Below are 16,827 nucleotides of genomic sequence, written 5' to 3'. Positions count from 1 at the left end.
AAAGGTGAATGACTGTAATTCGATCATTTCATTGACATATCAAGCTTTCAAACCGATATCTCAGAGAACTTCATCCTGCAGCATTCTATGTATTAGAATTCATGCATGCAAAATAGTTCTGAGCTTTTAATAGAAAACAATTTCAAAAAATTTAATCTAACATACATGCAATAAAAACTGAATGAACTGAAGTAATATTTTCACCAAATAGAATTAATACTATATTTCGGTGTATCAGGGCACAGAAAATGCTCCTGTTGTTAATATGTTGGTTTATTAATGTCAGTGTGCTCAGGTGACTTGTTCTCAAGGAAGGCAGATAAATAACATTACTTTCTGCAAAGATGATGGACTGTAATAGAAATATAAAGTCAATTTTTTTTCTCTCTGTGCTAGATATTCAGGATGATCAGGATCGGGTGATAATGTACAAAACCCTAATTGATACGCTTCCAGCACTGAACAAGACTACGCTGGCAGCTTTAATTGAACACCTTTACAGGTCAGTCTGCCGTCTGTGCAATGTGATTAGATGAAGCAAAACTAATAGAAAATGAATTCCTTGTTTGTCTTTAATGGTTGCCATAACAATCATTTTATTTTTACATTCCGAAAATGTCACAGTACCAGACGGTATTTTTTTAAAAACTTGAAAATATGATAATCATGATACTAATAATTTATATCAAGGGATAAAAAAATATATAGATGGCAGTAAATATTTGTCAATTAAATGTCTGTCATACATAGATTTTTTATTTATTTTTTTGTATTTTTTTTAAACACTGTGCAAGGTTGTAAACTAAATTTAGTTGCAAGGGTTATAGTTATTGTATGTTCCTGAACACTCATAAAGGTGTTGGGTGTCTCTGGCTGGAGCTTTCTGGCCCCAAATGGATTTTTCATACTGATGACCTATTCTGTGGTATGCAAAATGTGGGGGTCTGCGTCTGACAACCGAAACCCCTCATAGTTAAGTTGGTCTGGAAGTCTCCAGGTACTGAAACCTGCTACAATTGATAAGGAGTGCATGCAGTCTATGCCTATTCAAGTAATAGGCACAAAGTAACTGCCCCATCCACTGTATTGTGGTGGTTCCGGTGAACTGCAGCTCTGCTCCTCTTACTTGAATAGGAGTCGTCTGCACAAGATTCCTGTCCGCTGAGCAGCTTCTGTTGCTTAGAGGCTGTCGGAGAAGCTGATCTGTTACTAATAATCTATGTATTGGATGGATTATCAGTATAAAAAATCCATTTGGAGCCATAAAAACTCTTTTACGCCAGGGCCCCATATTGCGAAAAAAGTGGCGTATTGTCGACGACGGAAACATCTTGGCAAAAAACATTGCGTTTTAAAGTACCTGCAAAGTGGATGGGATTCTGGCTAATCCCATCTACACATTGCAGAAAAAAACTGCAGTAGAAATGTTGTGGTTTCAAAAACCGTTGCATTTGGAAATTATACCTACAGAAAAGCTGGTATCTTCTGTATAGGTAAAAAAGCATAAAGTCAGCAGAGGAAAACTCTGTGGACTTTACAAGAAAAACGCTGTGAAATAACCGCAATGCATTTCCACAGCGGTCTTTTCAACACCGTTTTTTTCGGCTGCAGCTCGTTACGTGAAGCTTTACTCTAAAGCTAATGCCCAATGTTGCAGAAAAGCTGCTATTTTTGTTGCAGATTCGCTGTATATTTTGAGCCAAACCAAGGAATGACTACAGAGAGAATGAGAAATATATAGGAAACGCTTATATTTCTCCATTCTGCTAAATCCATTCCTAGCTTTGGCTCAAAAAAACGCTGCAAAATCTGCAACAAAAAAGCTGCGTTTCTGCAATGTGGGGCTTCATTCTAATGGTGATTTCCCAGGTTCAAAATATTGATGGCCTGTGCTCCGGAGGTCCAACTCCTGCAATCCCTCATGGATCCTTTGTTTACTGGGGCATTCATGCAAGCACTGCTGCTATTCTGTTAGGATATCTACAAACTAGCTCAGTGCAACCTTGCAATCTGAGTCAAAGGTCTCAATATCTTACATGTTCCTATGGTAAAATCAACATCTGAAAGAGAAATCATCATAGGTCATATCAAGGAAAGAAGGTTATAGTTACCTGATGCTAGGTTCAACAATGGTTCACTGCAGGACACAGACAGGCCCAAGTAGTGTATGGTCAAGACATACTATTTGGACTATAAACTGACTACTGATCACAATGGACACCATTTTAACATTATCGTTCATCCATTTTTAGGTATCGTGAGTGAAACTGGTTTTGTTGAGCATAAGTTGCTACCTTTATTAAGTGGAATACTAATGTTACTTCAGGAAATGGCCATTATTTTAATGAAAGCATTACATCTAAGTAGATTTTGATCATGTGGTCTAGTGCGATTTTCTGAGAATACCTGCTGATTCACAGCCATTAGTAGACATACAAATGTGTCTTTTCTCGCAGGAGAATTCAGATGACAGTAATTAGAAAGAATAATGATATAATCAGGATATTATATTCTAGCCGGGATTTCCACGCTCATTACCGTTTCCTAAGCTCTGTGTATTTTAAAACCATGTTAAACAAAAAGTTGGTGACTAATCTGCCGGCTCTTCACTTGAGTCACCAATGCCCCAGAACTATGTTACGTTATGTCCTTATACACGGCATTGAACAGAATATGATGCTTATAACATTGACCCAGAACGCCTGTTCCTCTATGCATACGCTTTGATCCCTTGTGTTTCACTGTTTAAGTTTCATGCACTTGAGAAAGGGCCGTGTTTTGTCTGAAACACTTCTGCGTTGTGCCTTCCAATAAAGTGTACGCAACATTCTACACGTGTCTGACCTCCTTGACCAGAGTGAGCCCCTCTGATTTCCCTCTTGGTTGTTTACCCATAGCTTCCATTGATGTCAATGGGAACTGAGTTGCAGTAACATCGCCAGGCCACTACACGGACTATGGGTCTATCTTCTTCTGGCTCCGTACATTCTATCGTATGGTGATTAGGGTTGAGCAATCATGTTCGGAAAAAATCAAATTCTGATCGGCAATCGAGAAAAATTCACGATCGTGATTGGAATCCCGAACACGATCTTTTTAGGTGGGATTGAGATCGGTACTATTTCCCACAATGCTTTGCTTAGCCTTCACACTGAGTATATAGTGTATATTCAGTGTGAAAGCTCTGCTGTGGATCCATAGGAATGAATGGAAGCAGCCGGCACACAGCCTTAACCCCCTGCGCGCCGGCTGCCTCCATTGATTCTAATGGGAGACTAAACTAACATCTGTAGTAGCTACTTACCTCCAGAGATGGCTGCTCCGGTGCCCGGTGTTCTCCTTCTTCTTCGCCTCACTGGCCCTCCACGCTGCTCTTCTCGCCTCGCTGCCCCGCCTCCCAGGTTAGTGTTTAAAGAGCTAGGAAGGTGGGGCTTGTGGCTTAGGAGAGTGTGGGCGGGTACAGGGCGGGGAGACTTGACATTTCCCCTCCCAGTACCCGCCCACACTCTCTTAACCCGCCCACACTCTCCTAACCTGGGAGGCAGGGGGCAGTGAGGCGAGAAGAGCAGCGTGGAGCGGCAGCGAGGCGAAGAAGAACACCGGAGCAGCCATCTCTGCAGGTAAGTGGACACCAGGGGGGACTAAGTAGCTAGTGGATTAAAAAAAATCCTCTGGCTACTTAGTGATTCACTACACAGCGTGGATTCTAACAAAGCGTTCAATTGTTAGATTCCATGCTGTATAGTGAATAGGATTGCTTTTAAAATCCGATCTCCGATTATTAAAAAAATCCCATTGACTTGCATTGCGATCGGAATTGGGATCGAGATCGGGTTCGAATGAAAAATGATCGGAAATCGGATTTTAAAATCGATCCTGAAAAGTCAAGATCGGCTCAACCCTAATGGTGATCCAATACTGTTGTCCCTCCACTGATCAGATATTTCTAGCCTATCCTAAGTAAAAATATAAAAACCCCTTTAATGAAATAAAGTCTCTATATAGAGCAGCCTGTATCCCCTGAATGGAATGAATAGAGATGGAGGTCACGTCTATTTAATTTTTAAAAACGTATTTCATTGAGTGGTAAAAATGTCCAATATTTTACAAAACCCTCTCATCCAGCACCTTGATCTTCCTTCGTATTTTTAAAACGTGGTCTTATGTAAGGATTAGGATCATTTTGAGTAGGAATTAAAACACAGAGAATATATTAATAACTTCCTCCGCATGTCTGTTCCTCCCATTGATTTAGCAATGTGTCTGCTGTGGTTTGCAAAGCAGACTAGAAAAAGTGCAATGCCCATGGAATAAAAATGTGGATAAGAGAAATCATACATGTTTAGACTGGAAATAAATGTGCTGTGCACTCAGCTGTACATTACCTCTACAAAATGCTATCTCTGCTGCCTCCACAGCAGCGTAATGTTACTCTAGATACCGATGTTCTGTTAAAGGGTGAGGTAATGTAGATCAGCAAAATCCGTAAGTAAACATTGACTCTCGGGATTTCTCTTCCTGCCTCTTTCTTGACATTTTCACATGAAATTGTTCTCCTAGAGAATCAGTAACCATTCTAACTAGAAAATAAGTACAAACATTAAGTGGAATAATGCTAATGTGAAACCGAATTCTCGCAAAGTTTCTTTGGGGAAATAATGGGTTTATGAATATTTCATATTTAAATGCAGTAAAATTCTTTACATTGCACGTATATAGAAATGAACAGTCGTCAATCTACAACCCCTCTGACACTCATTTTAGAAATTCTCCATAACAAATTGCATAGTACCTAGTCCTAACTATGTTATATGGCTTACGTACAGAAACCATTGCGTAGTTAAGACTGTATATAACACCTAGAGGAAGATATTGCACCAAAATAGTATTTACAGTGTTAAATGGGTTAAAGTACGTGTCTACCTTTAGATCACATTTACTTTATATAGCATTGATGAAATGAATATATTTTATTGGTGTCAGAATTGACACCAATAAAATATATTGACACCTGACACTGCCTCATTTTCATTGATCTGTTCTTTCTGTGTATACAAAAACTCACACCATGTTGCACTTTTTACTCTACAATAAACTGGGTTGAGCCGATCTTGACTTTTCAGGATCGATTATAAAATCCGATTTCTGATCATTTTGAACCCGATCTCGATCCCAATTCCGATCCCAATGCAAGTCAATGGGATTTTTTTTATTAATCGGAGATCGGATTTTAAAAGCAATCCTACCCCCTGGTGTCCACTTACCTCCAGAGATGGCTGGTCCTGTGCCCCGTGCCTTCATTCTTCGCCTCGCTGCTGCTCCACGCTGCTTTTCTTCCTTCGCTGCCCCCTCCCTGCCAGGTTAGGAGAGTGTGGGCAGGTTAGGGAGTGTGGGTGGGTACTGGGAGGAGAGACGTCTCCCCGCCCTGTACCCGCCCACACTCTAAGCCACAAGCCCCACCTACCTAGCACTTTAAACACTAACCTGGGAGGCGGGGCAGCGAGATAAGAAGAAGGAGGGCACCGGAGCAGCCATCTCTAGAGGTAAGTAGCTGCTAGAGATTTAGTTTAGCCTTCCACTCAAATGAGTGGAGGCAGCCGGCGCGCAGGGGGTTAAGGCTGTGTGTCGGCTGCTTCCATTCATTCCTATGGAACTGCAGCGGAGCCTTCACACTGAATATACAGCGTATACTCAGTGTGAAGGCTAAGCAATGCATTGTGGGAAAAATCACCGCTCTCAATCCCACATAAAAAGATCGTGTTCGGAATTCCGACGGCGATCGTGAAATTTTCTCGATCGCCGATCGGAATCCGATCTTTTCCGAACACGATCGCTCAACCCTAGTCAGCAGTCATCTCCTGAATTAGGGCAGAATTAGGGCAGAATTAGGGCACCTCCTCCTCCCTCCACCCTCTCCTTGTAAATGTCACACAGTATTCGGACTATGATATAGCCAGTAGTGGATTATAATATAGGCTTTTTGGCTAGTCACCTGGGGGCCAAGGCTTCTACTGGCCCATAGTTGCCCAAATCTCTCCCCAAGGGGCCACACGGTGGCTCAGTGGTTAGCACTGCAGCCTTGCAGCACTGGAGTCCTGGTGTTCAAATCCCACCAAGGGCATAAAACCATCTGCAAGGAGTTTGTATGTTCTCCCCGTGTTTGCATGGATTTCCATTCCATATTCCCAAAAAAACATACTGATAGGGAAAAATGTACATTGTGAGCTCTATGTGGGGCTCACAATCTACATAAAAAAAAAAAAAAAATCTCTCCCCAACTATAACAGATATATTTAACATGTACCTGGCTGCAACTAGTCTTCCCATATGTAATGGGGAAGTATCGTAGTGTAGGCAATGCATGTCTACTGCATTGTTGCCTTTTCACAGTGAAATCCCCCCTCCTTTATTCCATTACTATTAAAATATATATATACTTTTTGCTACATGTCTGATCCCTGAGTTTGGAGACATCTGGGTGCTTGTTGTGAGAAGGTGACAGGCAGAGTGCTGTAGTCCCAGTATATCTCCCCCAGATTCCTGACCTATGTGTGGTCCAGTGCGGGTCTGGAATAGGTTGCAGCCCAGGTGTGGATCCTGGGCTTTTTACTGGGCCATAAAAGGCGGCACTTCAGGGCAGATCCTGGGAGCAAGAGAAAGTGCATGGGTCTGTCCTGACACTGTGAGTCTGCTAAAACTATGCTGTGTTTTTTTGTTCATTTGTGTGACTACTAGTAAGCCACCCGTACAGTTAGTACTTGTTGTCTAGTGAGTGCTCGGACGAGCAGGGTTTTATTTCACATTGTTTTTGCCTGAAGTTATGGCTGTATTTTATTTTGCTCATTTTGTGTCTGACATGAAGGTTTATTTATTTTGCTGAGTTTTTTAAATAAACCAGTTTGCTACAGTTTGTGTCCCTGTCTCTGACTGGTTGAGTCCGCACTGTTGCTGCTACCAAGTTACCTTTCCCACACATTGTATGTGCTGTGCATAAACCCAACCTAACACTGGGGATTAATTGAGTATGACCACTGTTCTAAATAATCAATCAGATGATAATCAACCCATTTAAAAGGCCCCAAAAATTTTAGCCTGGTGGGGGCCAGTGCTTCCAGCAAAATAAATAAATTATTCATGTCAAATGAATGGACTTAGTCTGGAGGGTGCTATCGTAAGAGGAACACCGCGGCTGAATCAACCACAGAATATGCCTGAAGAAAGGGCAGCTCACTTCTTTTTTCCGCGAGCGGGAACAAACCACTAGCAGAAAAAAGAACGCTAGAGGTCTACATAGATGCATCAAAATCCACCCCCTCCTGCCCCGTGTGAACTAGTCCTACGTATTTCCACTGTAATAAGAAGATATGTTTTAAGGTCTGACCACTAAAGGACTTCTCTGTTTTGCAACACATTAATTGATCCAAATGTCTTTAATACTAATAATTTATTTTTTTGCAACAGAATACAGAAATGCTCAGACGTCAATCACCTTGACCCACATACTTTGGCGAAAGCATTCTCTCCTTGCCTTTTCCAAACTAAAGGACAGCATGATGCTGAAGCCCGGGTTGTAGAGCAGCTGATCCATCGATTTGCTGATATTTTTGATGTAAGATATTAAGTAAGCTCTGAAGTCATTATTGTATGTTTATTTCCTTAAAGGGGTTGCCCAGGAATTACAAATCTGGGTCAGAAGGCCAGGATAGGTGAAACTTTAAAAAGCCCCAAACTCTCTCCTGTCACCAGTGTCTGGTCTGGCAGCAGCTGCAGGTTTGCTCAGTGAGAAGTCTAAGTTGCACATAACGGCTGAGGCTATTTGGTGGCCTCAGCTGTCACGGGAAAGAACTTGGGATGTCACCAGTGACGTATGTGAGTGATGTCCCGAGTCCTGTCCTGTGACTGCTGAGGCCACGGATTGGACATCATTTGAACTTCAGCCAGAACAAGCCCCAAGCACCTGGCCCAGAACTGTATTTCCTGGAAAACCTCTTTAAGTGTAAGGAAGATGTGACATGGTGTAACTTTTGTGTTTCCTTTATAATAGGTAAGACAAGAACAACTGCAGCAAATGGACATTGAAAACCGCTTCATTACCAAATGGAATGACACACAGGTCATATACATATTCCTTTTATTCATTGTATAAGATGGTGACGTGACATACAGTCCTATGAAAAAGTTTGGGCACCCCTATTAATCTTAATCATTTTTAGTTCTAAATATTTTGGTATTTGCAACAGCCATTTCAGTTTGATATATCTAATAACTGATGGACACAGTAATATTTCAGGATTGAAATGAGGTTTATTGTACTAACAGAAAATGCGCAATATGCATTAAACCAAAATTTGACCGGTGCAAAAGTATGGGCACCTCAACAGAAAAGTGACATTAATATTTAGTAGATCCTCCTTTTGCAAAGATAACAGCCTCTAGTCGCTTCCTGTAGCTTTTAATCAGTTCCTGGATCCTGGATAAAGGTATTTTGGACAAACAATTCAAGTTCAGTTAAGTTAGATGGTCGCCGAGCATGGACAGCCCGCTTCAAATCATCCCACAGATGTTCAATGATATTCAGGTCTGGGGACTGGGATGGCCATTCCAGAACATTGTAATTGTTCCTCTGCATGAATGCCTGAGGATTTGGAGCGGTGTTTTGGATCATTGTCTTGCTGAAATATCCATCCCCGGCGTAACTTCAACTTCGTCACTGATTCTTAAACATTATTCTCAAGAATCTGCTGATACTGAGTGGAATCCATGCGACCCTCAACTTTAACAAGATTCCCGATGCCGGCATTAGCCACACAGCCCCAAAGCATGATGGAACCTCCACCAAATTTTACAGTGGGTAGCATGTGTTTTTCTTGGAATGCTGTTTCTTTTTGGACGCCATGCATAACGCCTTTTTTTATAACCAAACAACTCAATTTTTGTTTCCAAAATAAAGCTGCCTTGTCCAAATGTGCTTTTTCATACCTCAGGCAACTCTATTTGTGGCGTGCTTGCAGAAACGGCTTCTTTCTCATCACTCTCCCATACAGCTTCTATTTGTGCAAAGTGCGCTGTATAGTTGACCGATGCACAGTGACACCATCTGCAGCAAGATGATGCTGCAGCTCTTTGGAGGTGGTCTGTGGATTGTCCTTGACTGTTCTCACCATTCTTCTTCTCTTTCTGATATTTTTCTTGGCCTGCCACTTCTGGGCTTAACAAGAACTGTCCCTGTGGTCTTCCATTTCCTTACTATGTTCCTCACAGTGGAAACTGACAGGTTAAATCTCTGAGACAACTTTTTGTATCCTTCCCCTGAACAACTATGTTGAACAATCTTTGTTTTCAGATCATTTGAGAGTTGTTTTGAGTAGCCCATGATGTCACTCTTCAGAGGAGATTCAAATAGGAGATCAACTTGCAATTGGCCACCTTAAATACCTTTTCTTATGATTGGATACATCTGGCTATGAAGTTCAAAGCTCACTGAGGTTACAAAACCAATTTTGTGCTTCAGTAAGTCAGTAAAAAGTAGTTAGGGGAATTCAAATCAATAAAATGATAAGGGTGCCCATACTTTTGCACTGGTCAAATTTTGGTTTAATGCATATTGCACATTTTCTGTTAGTACAATAAACCTCATTTCAATCCTGAAATATTACTGTGTCCATCAGTTATTAGATATATCAAACTGAAATGGCTGTTGCAAACACCAAAATATTTAGAACAAAAAATGATTAAGATTAATAGGGGTGCCCAAACTTTTTCATAGGACTGTACAAGGAAATTAGAGATGAGCGAACACTGTTCGGAACAGCCGTTCCGAACAGCACGCTCACAGCACGCTACCATAGAAATGAATGGAAGCACCTGGCACGCAGACTTTGCCGGCGGCCGGCCGCTTAACCCCTCACGTGCCGGCCGCTTCCATTCATTTCTATGGGAGCGTGCTGTGAGCATGCTGTTCGGAACGGCTGTTCCGAACAGTGTTCGCTCATCTCTAAAGGAAATTCGAAAATATATAATTTTAATATCAAAAGTGAATATAACTTACAATTAATATTGTACTTCACCTTCAAAATTTGATGATCAACTAGAGGGGTATCTATACTATCTGCCATAAATATACATCTTGTAACCTCAATAATTTTAAGAGATCTTAAGCTGGCTAAATGAGGAATTTAGACCCTGTTCACATCTGCATTTGGGTCATTCTGTTCCCCTTTCTGCATGTAAAATGCAGAGAGAAAACCGCTAAAAGCAGCACTTTTCTCTCCGCATTTTTTGTGCGGAAACCACATTGATCCCATTATAGCCTATGGGGTCCACTGGCTTCCTAAAGTAACCACTTTTTTAAGCGGATTAGGTTTCCGTTTAGGAGGTCCCCAAGCAGACTCCACAAACTAAAACCCATGTGCAGATGTGAACGGGGCCTTACATAGAATTCTATTCACCAGTCTTATTCCGGAAACTTTTCTGCCTAGATGAGTATTGCTACTGGACATGCAATAAAAAAGGTAAAATATCATATTAAGTAACGTAATAGTGTAGTATGTAATTTTATTTTTTTTTTTAAATTCAGAACCAATGCATCCCATTGCGGCCGCAAACTCACGGGCGCAAAATAATGCGGTGTATACGCTCCTAACTCCCATTGAAATGAATGGGAGCATTTTGAGCACGTCATCTGCCGGCACGTGTATACGTGCCAGATTGCGCTCCACGTTACATCGTGTGAACGCACCCTAAGGATTGTTTTTCAAACATAGGGCACTTTTCACTCTAACTACTTTTCTGCACTTTTATTTTCCCTTTTTGTCTTTGCATTGTCTTTTCTTTTTGCATTGTGTGCTGTTTGCTTTTGCAGATATATTGCTAGGCAATACTGGAAAGTAAAGAATGTAGCAACTTTTGCAGATCCCCCACAAAAAAAAATGGATTACACAAGGATGGCTCAGGGAAGAGACGCAGCAATGCACTATGATATATAACTTTCAATTTTTTTTTTAGTCTGCAAGATGGATAGTTAGTGTGAAAGCAGCCTTAAATTGTGAAGACATATCCTTAGGTTTTTGCAGCGCTTGAATGGATGCTGACCTGTACTAAAGGGAAATCCACAACTATACAGAGGACTGGACTATGTGTGTTCCAGGAACCTCAGTTGTGCTATCAGAAGGCAGGGGTTAAATAATTGTTGTAACATAAAGGCCATTGCTGATGATAAGGGGTTAATATGAACCAATTGCATAACACCATCAATCCCTGGGAATAGAAAGAGAATCAGGCTTGGATATTTCACTATACTAGTAATTTCGGCCTGTTAACAAAGAAACTGTCATGGCAACTGTTAATACTAGCAGTATACGGTAGCTACAGGCTGCACACTCAGTATATACACACTGTTGCCAGCGTGCTTTGAAATCTGCAGAACACATTTATTGCTAAAATATTAGGGTATGTTCACATGGAGGAAAAGGTCACGGAAACATTACGCGCCTCTAGCTGCCACTGGATGCCGATGCGTCGCAGCATCCCGCTCCTGATGAATAGGCCTAAACAGGAGCGTGTCTCGAGTCGCGGACGCCGTGGCTGAATTAGCCTTGGAAGCTGCGGCAAGATAGGGCATGTTGCTTCTTTTTCCACTACTAGCTAGCAGGAAAAAAAACGAGCAGCTCACATTGATGTCAATGGGAGCCATTTTTGCAGGCGGATTTTGAGGCGGATTCAGCTCAAAATCCGCTTGCAAAAAACTCAGTGTGAACATACCCTTGCATTGGCAGATAGTTGGCTACCTATGTTATTTTCTGTCTCTCTTCAATGGATATATAGTCTTATCATAGATGTCTGACATCTCTGACAAATGCCTAGTAATAATAAGTAATAAAATAGCTTTAAACTACGTAAGTATCTAAAGATCAACTAATAATTCTGCAGTGTTTATCCAAAGGACCCTGAGGCTCCCCCTTAGGCTAAGACCCCACGTAGTGGGCGGCAGCGAAAACACACTGCAGGAAAAAACATGGCAGAAATGTACTGTGGTTTTTCCCTCAGCAATTTCCACAGAGTTTTCCCTCTGCAGACTTTCTGCTTCAGTTATACCTATACAGAAACCTCCAGCATTTTCGTAGCTATAATTGACATGCTATGATTTCCAAAAAACGTGACAGAGCATTTGGTAATGTGTCAATGGGTTTTGCTAGAATCCTATCCATTTTGCTTGAACTGCAACCAAATCATGGGGCCACATGCTGCCCTGGCCTTATAATGGGTTTGTCTAGGGTCTAGCAAAATTAAATACTGATGACCTTCCCACAGGATATCTCATCAGTATTAGATTGATCAGCGTCCAACACCAGGTCCCCACTCCGATCAGCTATTTTACCAGCTACAAGCCATATACTAGGTTATTCAAGTAAATTGGAGCAGAGCTGCAGTTCCAACCCATAAACTGCAAAAATGTCACCTGGAACTGCTGCTCTGCTCCCATTTTATTGTAGCAGAGAAGATTCTGGCCACATACCTGATGTATGGCTGATACTAATGAACTATCCTGTGTATAAGTCATCAGCAGTACACTTTGCTAGGTCCAGGGCAATAGGTTCTGTCTGATATACAGGTATAAAAATTAAAACCCAAAAACTGTTTAAACATGATGAAAAACCTATATTATATTGTACAGAAGGACTAGCATTTTTTTTTTTATTGCAATGCTAGGATTAGAGATGAGCGAACAGTGTTCTATCGAACACATGTTCGATCGGATATCAGGCTGTTCGATGTGTTCGATTCGAATCGAACATCACGTGGCAAACTCCAAAAAAATTTGATTCCCCTCCCACCTTCCCTGGCGCCTTTTTTGCACCAATAACAGCGCAGGGGAGGTGGGACAGGAACTATGACACCGGAGGCATCGAAAAAAATCGGAAAAAGTCATTGGCTGCCGAAATCAGGTGACCTCCATTTTAGACGAATAGTGGATTTCAAATCCGGGTCATATGAGAATGTGAACTTTGTGACTAAGAGACAGGGATAGGGCTCGTTCACATCTGCGGCCCGGTCTCCGTACTTAGGTTTCCGTTTCCTGCCTAAAACAGAGGCAGGAGACGGAAACCTGCAGAAGACTTTCTCACCCATTCATTTGAATGGGTGAGAAAGCTGTCCGGCCGTGCGCGGCAGTGAGCGTTTTGCGCTCTCCGCCGCGAAACCGGGTTTTATAATCCGGACACAGAGTCGGACATGCAGTACTCTGTGTCCGGATAAAAAAATCCGGTTTCGCGGCGGAGAGCGCAAAACGCTCACCGCCGCGCACGGCCGGACCCGGTCTATGGTTTCCGTCTTCTGCCATGCAGAAGACGGAAACCATAGAACGGAGACCCCAGACGCAGGTGTGAACCCAGCGATAGCTGTACAGGCAGGGATAGCTAGGAATAACCTTTATTTAGGTAGGAATGTTATTAAAAATAACTTTTTGGGGCTCTATCGGGTGTGTAATTGTGATTTTTGTGACATAAACTTTTTCCAATAGGAATGCATTGGCCAGCGCTGATTGGCCAGAGTACGGAACTCGACCAATCAGCGCTGGCTCTGCTGGAGGAGGCGGAGTCTAAGATCGCTCCACACCAGTCTCCATTCAGGTCCGTACTCTGTCCAATCAGCACTGGCCAATGCATTTCTATGGGGAAAAGTTAGCTTGCGAAAATCGCAAACTGACAGGGATTTCCATGAAATAAAGTGACTTTTATGCCCCCAGACATGCTTCCCCTGCTGTCCCAGTGTCATTCCAGGGTGTTGGTATCATTTCCTGGGGTGTCATAGTGGACTTGGTGACCCTCCAGACACAGATTTGGGTTTCCCCCTTAACGACTATATGTTCCCCATAGACTATAATGGGGTTCGAACCCCGTTCGAACACTCGAACAGTGAGCGGCTGTTCGAATCGAATTTCGAACCTCGAACATTTTAGTGTTCGCTCATCTCTAGCTAGGATCAATTCCAACAATGGTTTCCAACAGACAACTTTATTCCAAATCCAAGCAAAAGTATACAATGTTTTTTTCGGGATCTCAATATCCCTTTAACAAGTGTGATATACTTGAGTTATTGCATTTTTTTACTCATTATTTATTTATTCTTTTAATGTAGATTGTGAGCCCCCATTATAGGGATCAATGTAAATTTGGGATCAATAGGGATCAATGTAAATTTGTTTTTTCCCCTATCAGTATATCTTTGTAGAGTGGGAGGAAATCCATGCAAACTCCTTACAGATGTTATTCCTGGCGGGATTCTAACCCAGGACTCTAGCACGGCAAGGCTGTAGTGCTAACCACTGAGCCACCATGTTGCCCCAATCTATTTCACTTTATAAAGAGGTATTAAGACCCTGAAACACGTCATGTGCTTATTTTTGAATTTGAACTTTTGGGTTTTACCATTGCAATTACTCTGACACCCCTCTAGTCAATGTGGAACCTGCTGCTTCTTTACACCAAGCTAATACGCATATCAAGGTGGTTGTGTACCAAATCACAACCCAGTAAGGTGAGAGGCTAACCTTTGCTATCTATATTATTTACCACTGGTGTTACACTATGTTCACTGCTGTTTATTTCTATTCATATAGAATATATTTTTTTAAAGAAATATGAAATACTTGAATCCTTTGTGTATTTCAGATTCAGATTCCACAGTCTGGAGACCTCCTGCTTGAAGTATTTTTACAAAGAAAAGACCCCGACATGTGTGTTATTATAAGGGTAATGAATTCTGTGGTTTATATATGGGATATACATAATTACATAGTAGATGAGGTTGGATAAAGACAGTAGCCCATCAAGTCCAACCTATAACCCTACAATCCCCTACAGTGTTGATCCAGGGGAAGGCAAAAATCCCCATGAGGCTCATGCCGACTCCAAATCTGGCAGGCAGTATAAAAACCCTGGATCAACGTGTCCTTAAAATCTAGAGTCCATAACCTGTTATATATAAAACATCCAGGCCCTCTTTGAAATTGTTCAATGAATCCGCCATCACCACTTCTTGGGGCAGAGAGTTCCATAGCCTTTGCCGAGACATTAAATTATTAGTACGGACCTTCACCTGGAACACGACATGTACTTATTCTAAACACATAGAAGTGGCTTGAAGGCGCTTCCCATGAGACATGAACGTGCAGAGGCATTGTGGCATGTAGAAACTCCACATTGCTCTATCTGGGGTAGAAGGAATAATCCTATGAGATGATAATAAAAAGATAATCTGACCTACATATGTGCCCATTCTTATTTTTCTGCAAATTTCATCAGTGGCACCAATTTCTTACAGTGCTCTCAGTCTTTTAATTTTTCAAAAGCACTCAGCAGGCTGCAACACACCTCACAACCACTGGGTGGCCACATATAAATATCTCCTTGGAGCGGATCATAAGATCCTTGTTTCTCAAAGCTGATCATCTTGCGCCACACATTTCAGGAGAAGTTCAATAGAACTTATTTGCAAATTTTGAATTATAACTAAATCATGTACAAAAAATAACTATAGCTACAAAAAAATGAAGGTAGAGGTTTTATTTTTGTAAAAATTAACATGGAAATCTTTTATTGATGTTACAGGTATCACCAAATATGGGAGCAGCAGAGCTCACCGCCTGTGTAGCTGGTATAAGAAACATCAGTCTGTCAAAGGAAATGTTTTGGACCACATTTGAAGTCATTGATAATGGGGAACTTGGTAGGTGTTTTATACATGTAGTTATGTATATGTTATGTTTCTTTATATGTCCTAGCTCTAAGAATTGCGTTACTTATATACTATTGAGAAATATTATCTAACATGTGTAATTGTGTAATAATGCTTATCAACACTGCAACAATTTGCTGTAAAGACAAATTAGATTTCCATTGGACAAACCTACAAATTCTGTCTAGCATAGCAGCAGACACCAGGGAAAAGAAGTTTTGAGCATTTAGATTTTAATACTCATGATCCTTTTGCTCTCAGGTTATATAAGATGCCCTGAGTTGTCTGGCAGTGGATCATTCTCCTTTCCCTATTCAGAATACATACACAGTGAGTTGAGTTTACATTGGTATGGAAAAGCAGCCAGGAGAATAGAAGTTGGCAGGAGGGTTTAACCAGCGCTGCACCTCCCATGAGGCGACCTGAAGCGACCGCTTCAGGCGGTGCTATGCCAGGGCCCCGGGGGGGGGGGGGGACAAGTTGTCCTGGACTGGCTTAGCATCACCGTCTCGGCAGCCCGGCACGGGAAGCAAGCGGTGGATTGGGGAGGCCCTGTGGACGCAGCGCTGCTCTAGTGGCCTCCCCTCATGCTCAGGCAGAGAGCAGGTATATTCCCCACCCCCATTCGCTCCGCCCCCTCCACTCCGCAGAGGGGGGGGCGGCTTTCTGTCGTCCGCCTCGGGCGGCATAAAAGGTAGGTTCACCCCTGGGTTTAACCAACACTTATCTGATGTCGATGACCATTTGAGGTCTAATACGTCAATTACTATTATATCAATATATATATCAATATAGGGTTTTTGTTAGAAAATTAACATGTGCTATGTACAAACACACCAAAGCAGAAAAGCAAATATAAGAATAATCCCAATTTTTGAATATTGTCCGATGACCAGCCCTCCAAAAGCCATGTTATCTGGACTTTTAACTAACGTAACTTTAACATGTCTTAAAATTTATAAATGGCATAAAAATGAATACTTACATATCTGCCTACTTATACACATGCGCCTGCTCTGTGCTGGGGGATTCCGTTCCCCATTCTGCTTTAAAGACATTGTCTGGCTTAGAAATTCTACTTTCAAATACCCT

At 41.8% G+C, this 16,827-nt stretch overlaps 1 protein-coding gene across 1 annotated transcript in view; it reads left to right on the top strand.

The window, feature by feature from the left end:
• The window catches only part of ARAP2 (ArfGAP with RhoGAP domain, ankyrin repeat and PH domain 2), a 198,232-nt gene that overhangs the window by 147,579 nt on the left and 33,826 nt on the right, over nt 1-16,827 (top strand). Inside the window, exons 22-26 of the mRNA XM_075260332.1 lie at nt 397-502; nt 7,462-7,609; nt 8,045-8,113; nt 14,670-14,750; nt 15,609-15,726. Of these exons, the coding sequence (XP_075116433.1) occupies nt 397-502; nt 7,462-7,609; nt 8,045-8,113; nt 14,670-14,750; nt 15,609-15,726 (522 nt within the window). The remainder of the gene's footprint in view (nt 1-396; nt 503-7,461; nt 7,610-8,044; nt 8,114-14,669; nt 14,751-15,608; nt 15,727-16,827) is intronic.

This window comes from Leptodactylus fuscus, chromosome 1 (assembly GCF_031893055.1).
Source record: "Leptodactylus fuscus isolate aLepFus1 chromosome 1, aLepFus1.hap2, whole genome shotgun sequence".
NCBI lineage: Eukaryota > Metazoa > Chordata > Amphibia > Anura > Leptodactylidae > Leptodactylus > Leptodactylus fuscus.
This window is presented reverse-complemented; position numbering and strand designations above follow the sequence as displayed.